At 42.8% G+C, this 24,985-nt stretch overlaps 1 protein-coding gene across 1 annotated transcript in view; it reads right to left on the reverse strand.

Annotated features, from left to right (window-relative positions):
- cep162 (centrosomal protein 162) overlaps positions 1-22,030 on the reverse strand; it is a 126,505-nt gene extending 104,475 nt beyond the window's left edge. Inside the window, 3 exon segments of the mRNA XM_084338190.1 lie at positions 6,040-6,220; positions 14,902-15,001; positions 21,918-22,030. Of these exon segments, the coding sequence (XP_084194316.1) occupies positions 6,040-6,220; positions 14,902-14,961 (241 nt within the window). The 5' untranslated portion in view covers positions 14,962-15,001; positions 21,918-22,030.
- Between the last annotated feature and the right edge of the window lie 2,955 nt (positions 22,031-24,985).

The raw sequence follows: 24,985 nt of genomic DNA on the forward strand, positions 1-24,985 counted from the left end.
ATGAAGGAACTAGAGGGTTGTGGTCGGAGGATCAGAAGATGCTACTGAAGGACACATGAAGGAACACTAGAGGGTTGTGGTCGGAGGATCAGAAGATGCTACTGAAGGACACATGAAGGAACTAGAGGGTTGTGATCGGAGGATCAGAAGATGCTACTGAAGGACACATGAAGGAACTAGAGGGTTGTGGTCGGAGGATCAGAAGATGCTACTGAAGGACACATGAAGGAACTAGAGGGTTGTGGTCGGAGGATCAGAAGATGCTACTGAAGGACACATGAAGGAACTAGAGGGTTGTGATCGGAGGATCAGAAGATGCTACTGAAGGACACATGAAGGAACTAGAGGGTTGTGGTCGGAGGATCAGAAGATGCTACTGAAGGACACATGAAGGAACTAGAGGGTTGTGGTCGGAGGATCAGAAGATGCTACTGAAGGACACATGAAGGAACTAGAGGGTTGTGGTCGGAGGATCAGAAGATGCTACTGAAGGACACATGAAGGAACTAGAGGGTTGTGGTCGGAGGATCAGAAGATGCTACTGAAGGACACATGAAGGAACTAGAGGGTTGTGGTCGGAGGATCAGAAGATGCTACTGAAGGACACATGAAGGAACTAGAGCAGTGGGGCCCAACCAGTCGATCGCGATCGACAGGTAGATCGCGGGCTGATTTCAAGAAGATCTTGATTAATAAAATTCGATTATTTAATTTTTTTTTTTTTGCTAAATCAACTCTTCCTCTCCTTGTTAACTACAACAAGCAATGCTGTTTGTTATTTAAGATGAGGTCAGACTCGGCACTGACAGATTTGTGTTCATTATGCTGCTTTTATAAAGCCTCAAATGACGGCTTACAATATACAATTTTGGCTGGTAGCTCTCGGGCTAGGTGGTAAATAAAAAAGTAGATCTTGGTTCAAAAAAGGTTGGACACCCCTGAACTAGAGGGTTGTGATCGGAGGATCAGAAGATGCCACTGAAGGACACATGAAGGAACTAGAGGGTTGTGGTCGGAGGATCAGAAGATGCTACTGAAGGACACATGAAGGAACTAGAGGGTTGTGGTCGGAGGATCAGAAGATGCTACTGAAGGACATATGAAGGAACTAGAGGGTTGTGGTCGGAGGATCAGAAGATGCTACTGAAGGACACATGAAGGAACTAGAGGGTTGTGGTCGGAGGATCAGAAGATGCTACTGAAGGACACATGAGGGAACTAGAGGGTTGTGGTCGGAGGATCAGAAGATGCTACTGAAGGACACATGAGGGAACTAGAGGGTTGTGGTCGGAGGATCAGAAGATGCTACTGAAGGACACATGAAGGAACTAGAGGGTTGTGGTCGGAGGATCAGAAGATGCTACTGAAGGACACATGAGGGAACTAGAGGGTTGTGGTCGGAGGATCAGAAGATGCTACTGAAGGACACATGAGGGAACTAGAGGGTTGTGGTCGGAGGATCAGAAGATGCTACTGAAGGACACATGAGGGAACTAGAGGGTTGTGGTCGGAGGATCAGAAGATGCTACTGAAGGACACACGAGGGAACTAGAGGGTTGTGGTCGGAGGATCAGAAGATGCTACTGAAGGACACATGAGGGAACTAGAGGGTTGTGGTCGGAGGATCAGAAGATGCTACTGAAGGACACATGAGGGAACTAGAGGGTTGTGGTCGGAGGATCAGAAGATGCTACTGAAGGACACATGAGGGAACTAGAGGGTTGTGGTCGGAGGATCAGAAGATGCTACTGAAGGACACATGAAGGAACTAGAGGGTTGTGGTCGGAGGATCAGAAGATGCTACTGAAGGACACATGAAGGAACTAGAGGGTTGTGGTCGGAGGATCAGAAGATGCTACTGAAGGACACATGAGGGAACTAGAGGGTTGTGGTCGGAGGATCAGAAGATGCTACTGAAGGACACATGAGGGAACTAGAGGGTTGTGGTCGGAGGATCAGAAGATGCTACTGAAGGACACATGAAGGAACTAGAGGGTTGTGGTCGGAGGATCAGAAGATGCTACTGAAGGACACATGAAGAACTAGAGGGTTGTGGTCGGAGGATCAGAAGATGCTACTGAAGGACACATGAGGGAACTATAGGGTTGTGGTCGGAGGATCAGAAGATGTTACTGAAGGACACATGAGGGAACTAGAGGGTTGTGGTCGGAGGATCAGAAGATGCTACTGAAGGACACATGAAGGAACTAGAGGGTTGTGGTCGGAGGATCAGAAGATGCTACTGAAGGACACATGAAGGAACTAGAGGGTTGTGGTCGGAGGATCAGAAGATGCTACTGAAGGACACATGAAGGAACTAGAGGGTTGTGGTCGGAGGATCAGAAGCTGCTACTGAAGGACACATGAGGGAACTAGAGGGTTGTGGTCGGAGGATCAGAAGATGCTACTGAAGGACACATGAAGGAACTAGAGGGTTGTGGTCGGAGGATCAGAAGATGCGACTGAAGGACACATGAAGGAACTAGAAGGTTGTGGTCGGAGGATCAGAAGATGCTACTGAAGGACACATGAGGGAACTAGAGGGTTGTGGTCGGAGGATCAGAAGATGCTACTGAAGGACACATGAGGGAACTAGAGGGTTGTGGTCGGAGGATCAGAAGATGCTACTGAAGGACACATGAGGGACTCATCAGGGGGGCTTACTGGTGCTACTGTATACAAAGAGGGGCTAAAACCACAATTTGTCAACGACAGGGGGGGCGGGGCGCGTCTCTACTGGGAGGCGTGTGAACGCGGGTGTGGGTGTACCCTGGTGGGGCGGGCTGCTCCTCGGCCCGCTCGCATCGTCCTCGGCGTGGGACCTTTTGACTTTGATAAATCTGTGTTTGGCAGCCGTCTTAGCTGTGTTGAAGGTGGAAAGAGACACGACAGACAAACAGATCAGTTAAAAGGTAGCAGGAGTAGGGAGGTTAAACACTTTTCTGCAGTCACATATATCAGTGTTTTCCCCTGAAAAGAAATTCAACAGCGGTGCTGTGCTGCGCACACTCTGCCGGAATCCATATTAGCGCACGCTGCCGGAGAAATTACTTAAAACTACATTAGAATTGTTCGATAGGTTATTCATGTTCATGTTCATGGAGTCATGTGCGTGTGAATTTGCTAGGATGTTTGTGTTTGTGTCCGCTGACACTAGAAGTGCTCTGGAGGACCAGGTAGCTGCATATTTGTACACTGCAAAAAAAAAGAAATCTTATCATCAGGTGAAAATATCTTGTATTTGGTACAACAAGTCCAATATTGAGTAGAATTATCTTGAATTATCTCATTCCACAGATACTTTTGATAATCTTGTTTTCTTAAAACAATATTAAATTGACCAAAAGAAAAAGAAAGAATTGCAGTGTAGTTGTAATCAAAGTAAATGTCAAGATGAATGACATGCCTCAACACTTGTACACTATTTGTATTGAACATAGATATTGATGATTTAATAGATAATATAAATAGTTTACCAACATACTAACTGTCTAACATACACAAATCATAACACTACAACAGCACTTTACACCTAAGAAGCAGTGTGCGATCCATATCAGGATCTTTGGGGGAGCGGGGTTGGTCAGGCGCAAAAAAAAATAATCTCAGAGCGCTTCCCTGAGTCTCGCAACTGCCGAGAGAGAGAGAGAGAGAGAGAGAGAGAGAGAGAGAGAGAGAGAGAGAGAGAGAGAGAGAGAGAGAGAGAGAGAGAGAGAGAGAGAGAGAGAGAGAGAGAGAAGACGCCCGCCCGCGGAGAGAGAGAGAGAGAGAGAGAGAGAGAGAGGGGGGGGGGGGGGGGGGAGAGAGACGCCCGCGAGAGAGAGAGAGAGAGAGAGAGAGAGAGAGAGAGAGAGAGAGAGAGACGCCTGCGGAAAGAGAGAGAGAGAGACGCCCGCGAGAGAGAGAAAGAGAGAGAGAGAGAGAGAGAGAGAGTCCAGCTCACTGCACTGCCGCGGAGAGAGAGAGAGAGAGAGAGAGAGAGTCAGAGAGAGACTCCAGCTCACTGCCGCGGAGAGAATTACATTTGTTTTTCTTGCAGTTTTATTAAAAGTCACTCCTCATCTCCAGTAGTAAAAAAATGCAACATTATCGCCACCGACCTGTCCTGATGGTCTGCCCAATTCTCAAAATCTGCATGTCACAGAAGTAGTGCCCACAGCAGGTTGCTTCGTCTTCTTTGTAAAATCAAAATTGGTTAGAAAAACTTTCGACATTATCCTGGATGCGTCTATTTGTGCCTGCAGAGTGCAGACTGCAGTGCAGCGCCGCCACGCTCCGAATGGTGAACGCAAGAATAGCATGCATGTTCCATGCGTATTACGAGTAGGGTATATCTGCAGTGCCGCCCGCAACCTATTGTCTATTACGGTGAATTTGTGCGGAAATCATTAATACATCAAAATAGCCTAATTTTATTATTATACACGATGATGACGATATAGAAAATTACAGAAAAATTTGAAATGCATGGCAAAAGTAGCATTTATTTTCAGTAATTTAGAGACCCCCCAAAGATTCACAAATCATGTATTCAGGTAAGCTGATGTCTGATCTAAGGGAGCCATGGCTCCCACAGCTCCCCTCGTGGATCGCACCCTGCTAAGAAGTCTCGGTGGCATAGGCTACATTCTGCCTTAGAGCATTTTGTTTTCCTGGGCTTTTGAAAGAAATGCTCCAGGGCTCTTTGGTCTCTCCCTGCAGCCTGTTCCTCAGGTCAGTCTTTTACATTAAGCACCCCCCACAGCCCCCCCCCCCCCAAAAAAATACAATATTATAATATATATATATATATATTTTTTTAATAGTCTAGTTCATAGCAGCGGCGGTCCTAATTCAGCAGCACTATATATAGATTTAAATCAGTGGTATCGATATTTATTTAAATTGCATATCCCACCCCTGTGAGATGGTCTACGACATAAAGACAATTGTAAATATTAGTTTTTAGTGGCAAAATAAAGAAATAATCATTTTCACTTGACCCCGCTATAATCCATTATAATCGATCATGGAAAACGGCCTTTTGAGCCTCAGAGATGATTGTAAATAGAGAGAACGCTTGCACCGCTTTGATCACATTGAATTCCTAATCGGTGATGGCGCACCCATCGCCTTTTGGTTTAAAAACTCAAAAGTCCCAAACAGAGAGTATAATCCAATTCCACACGGTTGTAGTCGAGCCTTGGGGCAACATTTAGATGCAAAGACCTCGTTGGTGGCTCCTATTTAAGGGGAGTAGCCTATTTCAATGAAAAACACAAGTGCCATGTTGACAGGCATTTTGTCCAACAAATCATCAACCGACAAACGCCATTGTGTACACACAGGGGGTTGGCTACAATTTGAGTGGTTGTTCGTTCTACCAATTGAAAGTATCGTCTGGGACAGGAGGGAAGAGCAGATCATTAAAAGGTAGCAGGAGAGAAGAGCAGATCGTTAAAGGTGGCAGGAGGAAAAAGCATGCAACACATTCAGAAAATTGGGCCTATGAAGGTTGAAGGCAGCAAGGACAGGAGAGAAATTAAATAGCCTACAGCGCGCTCTGGTGGATGTACAAACTCACTACAACTTGAAAACACAAAGATGACACCACTGGCCGTTCCAACCAGATTCGACTACAACTCACCTCACAGACTTTTAAAACAACTGTAGTTGTGCTGTACATATACATGACACTATAATAAACCACAGTAAAAAAACATGTTTTTAAACTTCATTTCAATTATTGAAGAAGTGTCAACTGTCCCGACTGTGGTGGGACGTTCCTTCCACCGTTGTGGAGCGAGGGCTGAGAATAGCCTGCTTCTCTTTGGCCAGCGCCACCGTGTGGTTTAAAAAGAAAAGTGTGATAATAATAAAAAAAGAGACTGATCATTGTGATTGCCCCGTCCTCTGTTCCACTGTGTGTCTGTGTGCGTGTGTTTTTGTGTTCAACGTTAAACTATTGTGCAACCTTTCCTGTACTTACAGTTGCAGGAACTTAAAGCAAAGTCTTTCTTTATTGCACAGACCCTCCTCCCAGAGCTCTCCCAGTCTTACCCCTCCCTCGTTCTTCCTCACTGTCGTCCTCATCCTGCCACCGCGACACGGTGCTGCCGAGGGACGTCTTCTTAGCCGGTGGTCTCCGACCGGCGCCGTGGCCCAGGTTGTCCAGGACGCTCGGGGGGCGCTGCCCACCGCCGCGGCTGCCGCCCAAATCCACAGATTCATCTGAAACAGACTGAGAAGAAGAAGGGGCTCATCATGGGAGGAGTCAGTGGAAGACGTTCAACTCACGGTGCATTGAATGACTAAAGGCAGAGCTGCTTTGGGTTGCAATTCATTATCCAGTGTTCATAACTCTCTAAGTTTGATTCCTCTTTGAAAACTTTGAAACTGCAGGCCCTCACTACCTATATAATATCCGATTTTAAAGTTCAAATCAAGGGCATTTTAAAGGGAGAATGTCGATGCTTCACTGCATAATGTGGTGTTATATTTTATATTTTTAACTCGACCTTCTCTGCCCAGCGACCTCCCGCAGAGCCTCACCTTCCATCCTCTTTCTGACTTTTTACCCTCTACCCTCCGATCTCCCCCAGTCCCATTCAATCTGGTTAGCTGCAGCTCAGATGTATCCCCCCTTGCCCCACTTTGCCTTTTGTCTCCTGTCTGTGTTTTGTGTATTTGTATGTTTGTTTTTATTTTGCTGCCATTTTGGCCAGGTCTTGCTCGAAAAAGAGATCTTTGATCTCAAGTGACTACCTGGTAAAAATAAAGGTTAAATAAATAAATTATCCAGTGTTCATAGCGCTCAGTTTGATTCCTCTTCCATCATGATAAAGCGCACAGCTGTCTCTATAGCCGTGATGCGTCACCACTAGGGATGGGTACCGAATTCGGTACTTTTGAGGCACCGAACCGAAACACGTCGGTACTACCGAGTATCGAATCAAGTGAGAAACCGATTTTTTTTTTAAAATAAAATAAAAAAGGGAATCTTTTTTATTTTTTTATTTATTTATTTTTTTTACTTTTTTCTTTTCATGTCAACGTTCACACGCACAATATATGCTTACCTAGGATTTGACTTGATTCAACAACAAAGCAGTCGGAGCAATGACAAGCCGAAAACTGTCGAAATTGTAGTTATTTGAAGTTTGGATTTTTTTTTTCACGACTGAGGTAGGTAAATTACATTTCTTGAGACTAAAGTACCGAAAAAGGGTACCGTTGGGTACCGGTATCGATTCACAGGTACCGGTATCGATTCAAATGTGAAAGGTACACATCCCTAGTCACCACAGCTGTCTCTATAGTGATGAGTCACCACAGCTGTCTCTATAGTGATGAGTCACCACAGCTGTCTCTATAGTGATGAGTCACCACAGCTGTCTCTATAGCCGTGATGAGTCACCACTTGTTTCCAGTTTGTTTGTTTTATAATAAACAATAAAACTGAGCATTTTTTGCCTGCCTCCTATTTGTTTGGCGGAAACTTGATCATGAAGTTGATCAAAAGAAAAGTAGTGCCGATGTAGCTAGGTATTTTTGCCATGTTGCTTGTAGTGTAGCTTGCTACATTTCTCTGGGGATAGCTATTGTTGTAGTTGAGCTATATTTAAAACGAGAGTAACTGGTAGTGTAGCTTACTACATTTTCCAAGTAGCTTGCCCATCACATAAATCCGCGAGCCACGTCCCGCTTTTGGTTGTACTGCACAGCTGTTTGACCTAATGTCCCGCGTCCCGCATATTGAGAGGATGTCCCTCTTTTCGAAGCAAAAAATTTAAACATGGGTCTAAAAGCCCCTTCCTACAGTAAACGTAGCAACCCGCCTCTTGTCCACACACATTGCTCTGCTCGTTTTATCATTGCTCTCACGGAGATAAAACTGGGAACGAGGTTACTCTGCTTCTGATGCTACCTCATATCGCAGCTCTGATTGGTTAGGTAGTAATTTAGGATATTTAAAATGTCTTCCAATGTTAAATAAAGGTTTATTGCACTTTGAAATGGTGTCCTTGCATTATTATGCTATTGTCATTATATTAGTAAAAAAAATTGTTTATTGAAAACTTTTGGGAAATACATTTTTCAAAAAAACATTTCTCTCAAAACCGCAATAATATCACTTATCGCTAGGCCTGTCGCAATAAGCAATAAATCAATTTATTGCGCAATAATGAAAATGAATGCAATGATTTTGATGGGCGCAATTAATTGCTATTTGCGTGTTTGTTTTAATGAGGCGGGAACCAGTACCTCTTGTCAGTCACTCTCCGTGTGAAGAGGCGGGCCGCTGGCGTTACTACAGAGTACAGAGCTCCTGTGAGCACCATGCGTATGTTGGGCAGTAGCAACGCTACATAGCTTAACTACATTTCTCAGTAGCGTGATGGTAGCGTCGCTCCTTTTGAACCAAGTAGCGTTCTTTGTAGTGTAGCTATTTTTAGACCCAAGTAGTGATGTAGCATGAACAAACGCTATACGCTACTGCCCGGAGAAACTGGACTGCTAAATAAAGATTAAAGATCTAGCGTTGATGCTATGACGCTTCCTCCTCATCGTTGATTGCCTGTAGTAGCTGCATCAAACGTTAGTAGCTGTAACGTTAAAACTAACCTAAAGTTAGTTGTTCACCAACAATCTCAACATTTGTTTTATCATTAGCTCAAAAACACAAGTTGTCCGCTCATAGGTTCTGCTAGGATAATAACAACAATACTTCCGGTCGGTGGGTTTCAAAATAAAAGAGCAAAGTCTAAAACACCGGAAAAGACGGTAAACGTAGCAACCCGCCTCTTGTCCACACACATTGCTCTGCTCGTTTTATCATTGCTCTCACAGAGATAAAACTGGGAACGAGCCAAGGTTACTCTGCTTCTGATGCTACCTCATATTGCAGATCTGATTGGTTAGGTAGTAATTTAGGATATTTAAAATGTCTTCCAATGTTAAATAAAGGTTTATTGCACTTTGAAACGGTTTCCTTGCATTATTATGCTATTATCATTATATTAGTAAAAAAAAAAGTTTATTGAAAACTTTTGGGAAATACATAATTTCTCTCAAAACCGCAATAATATCACTTATCGCAATAATTTCTGGGATAATTAATCGCCCAGCAAAATGTGTTATCGTGACAGGCCTACTTATCGCAATAATTTCTGGGACAATTAATCACCCAGCTAAATGCGTTATCGTGACAGGCCTAACTGAGATATTATATACTTCCTCTTGTGACACATTATCAATACACATTATCAATACAATGCAAGTATCAATATTTATAATATATACATATATTAAGGCTGTCAAAGTTAACGTCAACGTTTAGTTTACCGCGAAACGAAACCTATGAAGTGTGCCGCACATTCACGTCAACGTTCACGCGCACAACGACGAGAGGGCCTACCTGGAAGAGGTCAAGGTCCTGGCGGGATGGTGCCAGGAAAACAGCCTCTCCCTGAACGTCAGCAAAACAAAGGAGATGATTGTGGACTTCAGGAGGTCGGGGGTCAAGGACTACAGCCCCCTCAGCATCGACGGGGCACCGGTTGAGAGAGTCAACAGCTTTAAGTACCTCGGAGCCTACATATCCGAGGACTTGACATGGACCACACACATTAACAGTGTTGTGAAGAAGGCACGACAACGCCTCTACTTCCTCAGGCGCCTAAGGAAGTTCCAAGTCAGCCAGAAGATCCTTAAGAACTTCTACTCATGTACAATAGAGAGCATCTTGACCGGCAACATCACCTCCTGGTTTGGGAATAGCACTGCACAAGACCAAAGCAGACTACAAAGAGTGACACGTTCAGCCGAACGCACAATTGGAGGGGGGCTCCCCACCCTCCAGAACATTTACTACAAGCGTTGCAAGGGCAAGGCTAAGAGAATCATTAAAGACTCCAGTCACCCGAACAACTGCCTCTTTGAACTGCTGCCGTCAGGCAAGCGATACAGGAGTCTCAAGGCGAGCACAGAAAGACTCAGAAGAAGCTTCTATCCCCAGGCCATCAGGCTGCTAAACGAACAATGAATGAACACTACACAACAACAACCACCAAACGCACATAGCACACACATCCACACGCACACACTCACTTTAAACAAACACACTGTAGCACCCACTCCACACACTTATAGCACACACCCACTTTAAACAAACACACTGTAGCACCCACTCCCCACACTTTATATTTATGGATGAAGGATTGCACTACAACTCGTACACCTTACTGTAAATTGTACCTAAAATTGTACCTCATCCCATTTCTGCTTTGCACTAGATAGTACTGTACATTAGTACACTGCATAGTATTGTGTATTGTATATTATATGGTAACTCAGAACATTGTACATATGTCTATACCGAACACTGTGACCTCATTTTCTTCTTCTAAATTCATGCTATATTATGTTATTATGTTATTTGATACTATCTTGTCTAGCACAGTCTCTGGAGCGTAACAGTAAGAAGCATTTTGTATGAAAGTATTCTGTACTTCTGTATGACAACTATTAAAGAACTTGAACAATACACGCTTACATAGGATTTGACTTGATTCAACAACAACAAAGCAGTCGGGGCAATGGCAAGCCGAAAAGTGTGGTTACTGGTTACGGATTCTGATTGTAGTTATTTATATTGTCTTGCGTGGTTTGTTTAACACTTTGAGCGCCACTCGCGGCTAATCTCGGGTTTACGATTGTGACGTTGAAAGCCACGTCACGGCTTTTCTCTGGATTTTTTTTTTATTAACGATCTGAAATCATATTGCATCACGCGAGCCTACCGTTGGAGATCCAGGGGCCGCCGGCGATCAGGTGTGAAAAAAGCGCCCCCTATCGTCTCCCAGATGGTAAATCACCCTTTTGGAATGGACTCAATGAAAATGGATAAAAAAAAATATTCCAGTCCACATTTTCCAGTCCACTGATGCAGCCGGAGTTACCAGAGTTCATTCTGGAGCATCTGAGCCGCGGCGATCATGGGTTATACTGTACACACGTTGGATCAATATACTTAGCGATTTTTTCAAATGGTGATCAGGAATTGGAATATACCATTTGGATACCATCTGATGTCAGGTAAGGAATCTATGTTATCAGTGTTAGGATAATCAGACTCGTTTTCATGGAGATATAAGCGTTTCCACTATATGTGATATGGCTGTTTCACTGTAAAAGCCATGCGGAAATAATAGCAGCGATTATCAGCGCACGGCACGAGCGTGCGCACACATATACGATTGAAAACGATTAATAAATAGACCGACAAATGATAACGTTCTGGAATATTCCAGTAAAAGGCGATTATCATGGGATGTGTTTTTTTTTTTCGAAACAGAGTGGTTTTCAAAATGCTATAAAAAGGAAATGAAGCGATAAAAACACAATCTGCTTTGCCAATGTTGACTGGAAAATGATTCTTTGATAAGCGATGGGCAGATTAGACACATAGCATAATTTAAAACATAGATTAGGCAATATTAACACTTTGGTTGCCTAAGGTTAAATTAATGATATACCATAGATTGCCAGCGCTATTTGTCTATGGAGAAAGTCCCCTTCTTTGCAGGGCTATAACTTTTTAAATTCTATTGCTACATTGCCATTATTAGGGCCCATTCAAAGTCCTATATGTATTGTTCATTGTGTAGCAACGTTAAACTTTTTCATTCACATATTCATAGTAAAGTATGGTCTAATGTATAAGTATGTTTTCATCTCTTTCTGCAGCTTTCTCCAGAACGTGATATATAGCCCCAAATGCATTATATTGATGATGAAATACAGTTTGATGGCAATCAGCGCGATATAAAAAATTCCAACTAGACGTACTTCTAGAAGTTACTACACGTCATCTGATGTTGACCGGATGGGCGAGGGGGCGTTTATAATTCCGTGGGCAGCGTTATATCAATCATCTAATGTGGGTCAAATGTTGATAATATCAGTTATTATCGAAGACGGTAACGTTACACGCTGAAACTCACCCCAGTCTCCGCGCGCCGTTGGGCGATCATCGTCGAGTAGAAATTTTATCATTATGGGATATATTATTACCCGGTCCATCTCCAGCTTGTATAATGGTATATACGTCCAAATCATGTTGTTTATCGAGTTATTGGCAATCGATCGCTATGTAGTGTGACGAGCTAGAGTGCCGGAACCTATCCCGAGTGGCCGGAAGCAATACGGACATCTAGCACAACCTCTACTGCGCTTCCTGTTAAGCGGTTGCGCGATCGGCCACCAGATGGCGCTCCTGAACCGCCAGAGAGCTCAGTGGGTCCTGCTGGTGTATCTCAGGCCAGCGGAGGGACATTATGAATCCGATCGCAGATTTTTGAAATATTGATATAAAGACGACGTACAGCGTCCCCCGGCAACTTTAGCATGGCCAGCAAAGACGTCTAAAGACGGCTCCCGGCAGTCAAAGTGTTAACGTTACATGGGCCGTGGCATCAACGGGGTAAAAAGGAAAACATGGCCTGGCACTGAAAGTGTTAATCGTTTATACTTGTTATTTTGTTAAATACAATACCTTTATTTATTTATTTAAATATATAGGTGTACCTTTTAGTTCCACAGAATAGTTCATTGCAGCTTGAGTGGTTTGTTTAATAGTTTTATACTTGTTATTTTGTCAAATATAATACATTTATTTATTTATTAAAATATATAGATGTGTACCTTTTAGTTCCGCAGAATGGTTCATTGCTGCTAGAGTGGTTTGTTTAATCGTTTTATACTTGTTATTTTGTAAAACATTATTTTTTATTTAAAGATGTGTGTATAGTATATATATATATTAACAAATTGTTCTAAATAAATAATAATAATACATTATTTGAAGTTTGGACACATTTTTTACAACTGAGGTATAGGCAGATTACATTTTTAGAGAGTAAAGTACCAAAAAAGGTACCGTTATCGGTTCAAATGTGAACGATGCCCAACTCTATGTGTCGTAGATCAAATGTCTTGCAATATATGGATTATCACAGATATCGTGTATCGTGATATTATCGTTATCATTATACGGTATCACATCAATCATAATGAACACTGCCTAAAAAACAAACAAAGAGTTCTGTGTCAATGCAGAAGAAGGGGCTACTCACAGGTGATGAAGACAAAACAGCCTAATGGAATGTGTGCTAATGCAAACTCCAAGGTGATTGAACACAAATGTTTGAAGTAGGGCTGGGCAATTAATAGAAAAAAAATCGCGATCTCGATTCATAGACCTATGCAATCTCATTTCCAAGTTATGACAATTTATTTTTTATTAAAAAAATAATTTTAATTAAACTTTATTTTTTATTTTTTTTACTTTACTTTACTTTTTAAATGATTTTATTGAGAAAATAAGAATTGTGAGAGAATCGTGATCTCAATTCTTAGAGTGTTTAGCAAGAATCGCCCAGCCTTAGTTTGAAGCAACATCTGTGCCACGGAGTTCTAACCATGTTCTAAATATGTCCGCTACCCAACCTGTAACCATAGCGACATTAAAGAGCACAGCTGTCAGAGCTTGCTCGTTATCAATTGTGTGAAGCACAGCCGACTTATCAACTTGGTCAACTAACGACCAAGATCAAAAATACACAAACGGCAAGTGCAAAACCTTTAACAAAAAGTTGCGAATGCTTTAATTTGATATTGGTGGCAAATGACCATGGTATAAGCCTGGGTCGATCCTATTTATATTAATGACATTATTTTATCCCTGAGTGGCTGTCAAGCTCACCTGTACGCAGCTGACACAATTTGCGGATTCTGTACAATCTTCAATCTTGAATGAAGATTGACAATCTTCATTTAATGCTCTGCAAGATGAGCTCATTTCCCGCATTATTCTGCACTTTGTCTTTATATTTTTATTATGTCTGGTGTTTACCATGTAAACTGATTTTTATATGATTCTTATTATGTTTAGGCCTTTATTAACTTGTTGAATAATCTGCATAATAATAATAATCTGTCCTTTCGAGACTAAATAATGGTTTGAATAAGCAGACCAACTTGTACATACTGTACTGTAGGATTGCATGATACACCAATACTAAAGAAGTATCGCAATACCCAGCCATTAAAAACTGTCCAATACTTCAATTTATTAGTATCGATACTTTCAGAATAGCCTGATGCCGTATTTTCTATAAGTTGAGTGGATGCGTGACTTTATGGATGCGTGGTTATTTTGTATTAATAAATAAATAATACAAAATAATCAATAAATACAAAAATATTGTATAAAGAATGTTCCACGTTCTGTCATCTAATATTATATTCTATTAGTTTTCCTGATGTTTTAGGTTTTTGCCGTGGTATTGTTTTAGAACCGGTATCGTGATACCAGGTTTTTATTTTATTAATATATATTTTTTTTTTTACTTTTTCTCTATTTTGCTCCCATCCCAATTTAGTCGTAATGCCAATTCCCTTCCCGTCGGCCTAGGGAGGGTGTAGAACTCCACATGCCTCTTCCGATACATGTGGAGTCAGCCAGCTGCTTCTTTTCACCCGACAGCGAGGACTCTCACTGGGGGAACGTAACGCGTTCCCGATCGCCCCCCGATCCCTTCCCTGACCGACCAGTAGGAACCGCAGTTTACGACCAGGACACATACCCCACCGGCTTCCCACCCGCTAACACTGCCAATTGTGTTAGTAGGGACGACTGACCAAGCCGGAGGTACCGCTGACAGCTGGATTCGATCCCAGAGTCTCTGCGGTGGTAGGCGAGTGCATTCTCCAATGCGCTACCCAGCCGCACCTTCGACACCAGGTTTTAAGGCACCCCGCTGCGCATCAGGGTGGTTCTCCGCCTCCGCGTTGATGATCCCTTACCTCCTCCTCTTTGCACAGGTCTCTGGGTTTGCCATTCAGCTCATTCAGACTCACCTCCTTTAGGAACTGCTCAAACTGCTCATCGAGCTCCTCGTTGGTCAGTCGATGAGACATGGCGATAGTGTCAGCTTCCCTCCATCAGCCAAAGGGAAAACTGCCGACCAGAGGAAGAGAGATGCGAGGAAGAAGAATGATGTATTCAAACTAAGCAGTCCGGCATTAGGCTACTTTAAAAGCCTTGATTCAAACTATTTGTTATAACGGAATGTTTAACAAAGACCCTATAAAAACACCAGCCTCTTCTAAACCTTTTTTTTTTTTTTTTTACGATGGAATCATTAATATAAAGAATTGGAGAGGCCTTGGCTCCATAATTACTGAAGAATGCACGTGGTATGTATATATATATTATATATGTATGTACAGGGCTTTCCCATAACAATTGTATGACAACGTGCCAGTGCCAATATAAAGCTATATATATATATATTCATTAACTTTTTCTTTTTACAGTGAAATCTCGGGGCCAACCTAGAAATAGACACATCATTGTCTAAGTTATTGCTATGTCCTCCGTCTGTGTTAGTGTGTGTGTGTGTGTGTGTGTGTGTGTGTGTGTGTGTGTGTGTGTGTGTGTGTGTGTGTGTGTGTGTGTGTGTGTGTGTGTGTGTGTGTGTGTGTGTGTGTGTGTGTGTGTGTGTGAGTGAATGAATGAAAACTTTATTTAACAGATTGCAGAATGGGTACAGTACAGTATGGCTCAATACACACAATTGCTTGGGATGCAGACCACCTGGGCCCTGTTCCTCGTACCTGGCTAACTGAGTTAGCCGGATAATTTTCAGCATAGCTTGACTTAAGCCAGACATTTCCGTTCCCCGACGTCGGATTGTCTAAGTCGCTATGGCAACAGATCAGAAAGTTTGAACCTGGTCGAGGGCAGAGTTTAGTTCAGTTAGCTGGATAACCTGCATGGCCACACCCTCGCAAAGAAATGCAGCTCGCTTCCTGAAATAATTCTCACAGTCTAGATCCCATTATACCATTCTGAATTATGTTTTTGTGCTTCGTTCTTCTAGAGGGGGCTTTTGAAATGTAAAATAATATACCTAAGATGCTGATAATAAATCACATTCAGCCTATAGATTTACTTTGTCCTAAATAATGCACATCATATTTATACGGATACGGCGCTCGGAGTCGCGATACACTGCATGTGGTTATTTTAATAACGGCGCATTGCAAATGTGAATCCCGTGGGGATATTTTTAATGAATGAAACCTATCAGGCGTTTGGCTCTGATTAGTTTAATATTCTTCGCTGTGTATTTCAAGCATACATTGAAGCGTCTATACGTGGATTGTGGATATGAATTATGAGGAATCTGAATCTGTGGATTGTTTAATTGTATCACTGTCACTGTGACAGTCACGCGTTATTGTGATATTGTAACTGGGTTTAAAATATATGAGGACTGAGATGCGCTGTTTGATGGATTTGATGACGTGACGTGACTTGATAAATTGAATGAGCCTTTGACGTTTTTGATGAATGAATTTGAGAAAATGCATTTATCTTTTCAAGCACTGTTATCTGATGATGAACATGAGGTGTCACTGGTTTAAACCAAAGGTTAATCAATTCAATGCATGTATGGATGATTTCCAAAACAGATTAAAACCTGATTAATAGTAGGGATGCACGATATTGATTTTTTGACACCGATCAAATTTTCTTTTGAGTATTTATAAGCTCCGACGTCATCGGTACTGCTATCGGTACTCGAGAAATTATGGAGGTTTTTTTTGAGGAATTTAAACGTCGCAAACTAATCTTGTTGGCAGTTGTCTATATCTCTCCTGCCTCTGTGTCTCTGCCTGCGCGGGGAGCTCTGTGCTCTCTGCCTGCTGTGCTCTCTCCTCTCTTCCCCTCCCACACACACACACACACACACTCACTCACTCACTCACACACACGCACACACCAGGGTTTCCGTTAGAAAAAATTGTTGCCGGTCTCCGTGACCTGCAAGATTTCAATCTACCGGACAAATGAGATTAATTCCGGTCATAGTTTGAGCTTTAAAACAATTGATAGGCAGGCTATATAAAGAATGTCATCCTCAAGGCATGTAGATTTATAATATTATTACTTAAAACTAGTCTACTTTTGCGTATACAGTCATTAATTAATATATTCCAAATAAAATAAGTCCCTCGATACTCCGTGCTGCTGCTGACTTGAAATAAAATAGACTGCGTATATGTGGGCAGTCGGTCCGACACTAAACAGCAGTCTGTTATAATCACATTTTTATGAGCTAACGAATTCCGTTATATTGGACATTTGTATTAATTATATCAAGCGAAGAACTGAGAAAGCAGAGAGACGGCAACATTATCGTGGTTTGCGTGACGACTCTCTCCACCTCGCAACGACTTATTTGCAAAGAGTATGGCGCTGCAGAGAAGCTGATTTAGCTGTTATTGGCTCTTTTCTGGGAACCGCACAGCAGCGCCCCCCACCCAACATTGGCTGAAAATGGCTGAATTGGAGTACTGCTGGAATACTGCATTGTGCTGATAGTGCTCTGGCTCTGCAGCTTCACAAAAGTTCGCACACCCAGCACTAAGCTCCCGTCTGACAACGTCGTTGTCATTATTAGAAGCAACGAGGAAACAAATGTAATGATCGTTTCGTTCATCGCATAGGCTATTTAATTTGAGCCTATTTTAATACAATTCAAATAATCAAATTGTGCTTAGACTCAGGGAATTATTTTCACCGGACATTAAGACCGGAGAGATGAAATATGTCGGACTTCAACAGATTTTGCCGGTCAAATACCGGTAATTACCGGCTAACGGAAACGCTGGCACACACACACAGACACGGGTGCTGCGCTGCCGAGTACAGACAGCTCTGCTCTCATAATGGCGGCCAGAACGAAATGTTCAAAAGTCTGGGTCTATTTTACTAAAGTCGATGCTGACAACGCTCGTTGCCACAAGTGCAACAAGACATTTGCCAGTAATGTATAAGCGCTGGCACTTGTCAATGTGGCTGGCGGGGAGATAACGTTAGCTCCGAGTAGAGTAATGGCTGACAATCCGGAGGTAAATAAACGAACGAGAGCTTCTGATTGGTGGTAAGAAGAAGAGGTGGGTGCAAGCCGTGGGACGTAATTGGCAGATCGACTGTCTGTCTCCGAATGTAACGTGACTACGTCACAGCCAAGAAAGGGAGCGGTGGATTTGTGAAAAACTCCCTGTTCCTAAACCACACGCTATCAGTTTTACCACAGTACTGGCAAAACGGGAGGAGGCTATAATAAAAACAAGCGCCCTTCATCCAAATCCACCCACACCGGATTTCTTTTAACCAAAAAATGTATTATGTTATCGGAGCCATCAATAACGTTATCGAGTTTATCGGGATGACGTCATAATTGCTGATATCGGCCCGATAATTATCGTGCATCCCTAATTAATAGTGTAACTGCAAGCCTCCCTCCAAGCCTCTCTTTGGGAACCATGTATTTATATAGTACATAATACCTAAGCACATACAGTACAGATATCCTCATAATATAATTCGTATCAACTAGATATACTATTTGGGCTTGTTTTTATCCTTATTCTGAAAGAGTTGAACTAATTATTTTCACTAGCAAGATCTCATTTGATTATTCATTCCATTAAGCCTACTGCCAGCAGGCACATTTAAAGAAATATGATCTGATTGATTGGGGTAATGAGGGACTTAAAATTAGCCTATAGATTATGCATTTAACTTCTCTGCGAGGCTATTGAGCCGTACTGTATTGTATACCCATTCTGCAATCTTGTTAATAAAGTTTTTAAATCAATCAATCAATGCCGTTGGAAAATCAGGATTTCTGCGATCTACACCTGCTGTCTTTTCAGGTGAGGCGGCCGCGCACAATGATCCTGAGTATCAAGTCTGGTTCGAATGAACAGGGAAAGCCTGGATTCAAACATCGGGTTAACACTTTAATCGCCAAAAACGCTGGGCAGCGTCTTTCCCCTGCCATGCTCATTCTGCCGAAGACGCTGGGCAGCGTCTTTGATATCAATATTTCAAAAATCTGTGATCGAAATCCCCCCGGAGACATGATATGTACTGTTGAGCCCCTCTCACAGGGCTCCAGACTAACCTTTTTCACCACCGTCCCAGAACCGTCCCGAAATACAGTTTTTAACCGTCCCAAAGTGAATGTAAACCGTCCCAATTTCTTTTTGTATATATAATCTATCAACGTCAATTTGATCATATGGGGACATATTTTGTGCTGATAATGGCACAGAGGGTGAGACCAACTGTGTACCGTACCTTTTGATTATTGTAAGCACAAAGATAATAAGCAGCTATAACTAGAACGTGTCGATAACTATATACAGTTCCAATAATAATAATAATAATAATAATAATAATAATAATAATAATAGATCAAATTTATATAGCGCCTTTCATAGAACCCAAGGTCGCTTCACAATCAGGACAAAAAATAGGGCTAGGGAAATAGGGGGGGAAAAGGGGATGAGGGAAGGTTAGGGATAATGGATAATGGACCTAATCTAATCTAAACTAACTGATGGGGAAAAGCCTTGGTCAAGAGGTGTGTTTTTAGAGCAGTTTTGAAGGTGTCCAGGGTTGGGGCGTTGCGGATAACATTACACTTCTGTTATTTAAATGTGTCCTTACGTTAGAGTCAGGGGTTGTATTGTTGGATGCAGTTCCCTGTTGGTCAGTGTGTGTCTGTTCTCCATCTTCTTCTGCTGTGTTTATCCTCTTCAAATAGCGCAGCATATTTGCGGTGCTCTCTTCACTGAGAGGATGCCAGTATAGCGTTTATTTTTATTTTTATAACATTCTGATATTTTCGCGGTTCTTGTATAGTGGTCTCGTGCGACTGTCAACTATAATAAATATGGGCTGTTTTAAATTGTGTGAATAGTTGTTGTGAGTGCTCGCACTATGTTTCAATATAATCCGTTTTACCATTCATTCATTATAAACACAGACGTAAGGTGTCCACCGTGCGTCCACCGTGTCCACCGTGCTTTTTTAAGCTCCGGCCAAAATGCATGGTGACGTGTTGACCAATTTCGGAGGGGGATCCCAATGATATATCAATAAAAACGTACCGTCAGTTCATGTCCAAGGGATTATGTTCACGCACACAGCAAGTATCACCAGTTCCTGGCATTTTTTAACCCCTTTCTTTTTCGATGTCGAGATAAATTTGGGGCTGCTGCAGCGCGACCTGTGGTTTGCTGATCAGAATGGTGGGCGGGAGCTTGATGCTGGATTAGCGTATCGCTGCGTTGGGACGGCGGAGATAGTCATTGGATTCGGCAAATCACGCAACGTTTAGACTTCAGTGAACCCCACATGATAATGTTGCCGTCTCTCTGTCAACTAAGTCGGCACGAGACACGCACCGTTTGACAGCAATATGTGCGCGCACTGACAGTCGGCTAATTGACCGTTTGTGTCCCGGCAATGATTTCTGTTCGTCCCAAATCAATATTTGATCGTCCCCGGGACGACGGGACATCGTTAGTCTCGAGCCCTGCCCTCTCAACGGTTCAAGAGCGCCATCTGGTGGCCGATCGGCGGATCGCCCAAACAGGAAGTGATGCGGATGAAGTGGTGCTCACCCATATTTCGTCCGGGCACTCGCTATCGTTAGCGGGACTCCATCTTGACACACTGGACATCGATCGGTTGCAAATAACTCGATAAACAACATGATTTGGACGTATATACTATTATACAACCTGGAAATGGATCGGATATTTCTACATCCCATAATAGGAATATTTCAGTTCCATGCTCACCGCTCATCGTCCAACGGCGCGAGGAAGATACGGTAAGATCCAGCATTATTTTTCAACGTGTTCGGTACTAACTGCTCTAATGATCATATCACCCACACTAGATGAATGATATAACGTTGGCCACGGAATTATAAACGACCCCCCGCCCATCCGGCCAACATCAGATCATACTTAGTAACTCCTAGAAGCACGTCCAGTTGACATTTTTTATCTCGCACAGATTCCTATCAAACTGTATTTCATCATCAATATAATGCATTTGGGGCTATAAATCAAGTTCTGGAGAAAGCTGCAGAAAACGATAAAAACATACTTATACTTTAGACCGTATTTTAGTATGAATATGTGAATGAAAAGTATAACGTTGCTACACCCTGAACAATAGATATAGGACGTTGAATGGGCCATAGTAATGTCAATTTAGCAATACAATTTAAAAAGTTATAGCCCTGCAAAGAAGGGGAACTTCTCCATGTTAAATAGGGCTGGCGAGGGATGGTAAATTATGAATTTAACCCTGGCGATCAAAGTGTTAATTTAATCTGGATAATGGGACTTTTGATCGACTTAGTTGAACCAGGTACGGGGAATAGGGCCTCGACTTTCGTCTTGTTTACATCAGGGTCCCCCATTTTCAATTCATCATAACATAATATGACATACACGACATACAGATAGACAGTACTGCTACATCTATACATTTATAGATTTGCAAATACAGTACTGTTAGCACATTCTAGTTTAACTTAGTAAGACTAACGTTAGCACATTCTAGTTTGGATTGATTGATTGAAAATTGTATGAACAGATTGCAGAATGTGTACAGTACAGTACAGCTCAATTACACACAATTGTTAAGGGGATGCAGACCAGAGAAAGACTTTCGTCTTGTTTACATCAGGGTCCCCCATTTTCAATTCATAATAAAGTGACATCATGGAAGTGACAGTTTGGGCAGAGAACAACCGATGATTCACCATCTGCCCCACAAGCTAAACTACATCAGAGGCGTTTCACTGTCCAGCTGGACTAACGTTAAGTGGCTTAACTTAGTTGTTATTATGTGTTAGCTAGCTAGTATTTGCTATCCTCTAATTAGCTTTGCAAACCAGGATAGCAAATACAGCGTCGACGGCTTGCCCTTCCTTCATGATTCGTGCATCAAAATTGATAACCTGGTATGTTTATTATTATTGTGAACTCACGTGAAAGTGTGGATCCCACCACGCAGGAAGATAAGCGACTGGTTGTTGTTATTATTGTTACTTTGAGAATCTGACACAGTTCCCGCGACATCAGCCGGGTAAGAAATGGAAGCCTATTGGTTACAGCATCTACGTCACATGGATGGATAACGCCCAATCAAACCCGATATATTTTATTACTGGCCACGCCGTCCATAGATATATATAGAACACTAGATAGCTTGCCCGCGCTGCCGGCCAATGGAGAGCGACGTCACTGAACCGCCGCCATCTTGTGATGGTCAGCCTTGAGTGAGAGTGAGTGAGCTGCACAGACAAAAATACTCATAACTCGCTGAAATATTGACGGATTTACAAACGGTTTGGTTTATTACAAGCATTATTAACGTGGCTATGATTCAAGCGGTTTGTAAAAAAAACATCTTTAAATATTTTTTTTTATAAGTATGCAGTATCATAACTACATCTTTGATGTTTATAGCAAACCAACCCGTTTGTAAATCCGTCAATATTTCAGCGAGTTATGAGTATTTTTGTCTGTGCCGCTCACTCACTCTCACTCAAGGCTGACCCTCACAAGATGGCGGCGGTTCAGTGACGCTGGTGACTCCGCCTTAAGCTATCTAGTGTTCTATAGATATCTATGACGCCGTCTGCTTGATTACGAAACCTAGCCGCATTTCTCGGAGACGCTCTCTGATTGGCACTGACTGACGCTCTCTGATTGGCCACTGACGCGTTTGGCCAATCCGTGACGAGCTGTGTCTTTGCCCATTTCCGCGTCGAACAGCCTGCAAACTACCTGGCGTTCTATCGCCACGCTCTAAGACAAACTCTAACCTTACAGTGGCGGCCCGTGGGTGCTTCGCCACTAGGGGCGCTATACCAAACATTTTGCAAACATGTACAGTACCACGCAACAGACTCATGGCAAGACGTGAGCGATTCGACTCACGCTCACGGCAATGAATCGGCTCTTATGAACGAGTCGCTCAGCTGTTACTACAACAACACACAACCAGTCAAATAAAGTATAGTCTAGACTCCAGTGGCGGACTGGCCATCGGGACGTTCGGGACGAATCCCGATGGGCCGGAACCAAAGTGGGCTGGTCCAAAAAAAAATATATATATCATTTTTTTTTTTTTTTTTTTGGGGGGGCCAATGTGTGGGCCACTAATGTGGGCCGGTGTGTGGGCCACTAATGTGGGCCGGTGTGTGGGCCAGTGTGTGGGCCAGTGTGTGGGCCACTAATGTGGGCCAGTGTGTGGGCCAGTGTGTGGGCCAGTATGTGGGCCGGTGTGTGGGCCGGTGTGTGGGCCAGTATGTGGGCCAGTGTGTGGGCCAGTGTGTGGGCCACTAATGTGGGCCAGTGTGTGGGCCGGTGTGTGAGTCGGTGTGTGGGCCACTAATGTGGGCCAGTGTGTGGGCCAGTGTGTGGGCCACTAATGTGGGCCAGTGTGTGGGCCAGTGTGTGGGCCACTAATGTGGGCCAGTATGTGGGCCAGTGTGTGGGCCAGTGTGTGGGCCACTAATGTGGGCCAGTGTGTGGGCCGGTGTGTGAGTCGGTGTGTGGGCCACTAATGTGGGCCAGTGTGTGGGCCTGTGTGTGGGCCAGTATGTGGGCCGGTGTGTGGGCCAGTATGTGGGCCAGTGTGTGGGCCGGTGTGTGGGCCAGTGTGTGAGTCGGTGTGTGGGCCACTAATGTGGGCCAGTGTGTGGGCCGGTGTGTGGGCCAGTATGTGGGCCGGTGTGTGGGCCGGTGTGTGGGCCGGTGTGTGGGCCAGTATGTGGGCCATTGTGTGGGCCGGCAATAAAACAATAAACAAGTTGCATAAACTAAATCAGATTAAAAATGATCACAGTTCTGGTTTGCCTTAAGATGCAGTTTAAGATGGGTCTTGAATAGGGATGCTCGATATTGGCTTTTTTACCGATACCGATATTCCGATATTGTCCAACTCTTAATTTCCGATACCGATACGATACCGATATCAACCGATACCGATATATGCAGGGTTTCCCCCCAAAAAAACGGAATAATTTCAGGTAACTAATAATTTCACTGGATGCATTCAAAAGGCTTTCTAAATGTAAGCATTATCTGTGCAAAATATGATCATTAAAAAAGTTTAAATGAACATACAAGTTGTTGAATTAAACCAACATGCATACTTTTGACAATAAATAAAATAAGAATTGGTTCTTACTTGCTTGCCTGGGTAAATAAAGGTAAAAAAAAATAAAAAAAATAAAAAAAAAAATGTTTTTTTTATTTTTTTTACCGATACCGATATTTTCCGATATCACATTTTACTGCCGATATCGGCCGATAATATCGGTCGGCCGATAATATCGGACATCCCTAGTCTTGAACATGGAGTATGTAGGGCACTCTCTAATCACAACTGGTAGGCTATTCCAGTAGTTACCACCTTTAACAGAGAACACAGTTTTTGCAAAGGTAGTATACCGAAAAGGCACCTTACAGTCCCCTCTACTGATGGATGGCCCTGGTGGTAATGCCAGTGTCTGCTTTCTGTTGGATGAACTCATTCAATGGGGGAGGGGCAAGTCCATGCAGAACCTTGTTGCATGTTATGTTTTTCTAAAACATTACAGTGATGAAATACTTTTATGGCTTTTTTGTAGAGTAATTCTATTGGTGTAAGAGTAGTGACATATGAAAGAGACCAGTTGATAAAACAGTACTCGATGTGTGATAAAATCATTGAATGCAGAAACATCCTTGCAGCATTAACTGGCAGGCAGGGCCTGATCTGCCTGAAGTTTTCGATGTTAAACTTGACTGTTTGTCACTTTCTTCACATGACTTTTTGAAGGTCAATGTAGAGTCCAATGTGACCCCAAGATACTTGAATTAATGGGATCATCCTTATGTTCCCCGGGTCCTATGTTCCCCGGGTCCTATGTTCCCCGCTTGATTGATTAATAGATTGACATTTTTATAAATTTTTATTATTTTATTAATTATGAATGTCCGCCTTGTTTCGAACTGGTTAAGCTTAGGCCCTCTTTCGAACTGGTTACGGTTAGAGTTTGGAATC

Source organism: Notolepis coatsorum (assembly GCF_963971535.1).
Source record: "Notolepis coatsorum genome assembly, chromosome: 2".
Lineage (NCBI taxonomy): Eukaryota > Metazoa > Chordata > Actinopteri > Aulopiformes > Paralepididae > Notolepis > Notolepis coatsorum.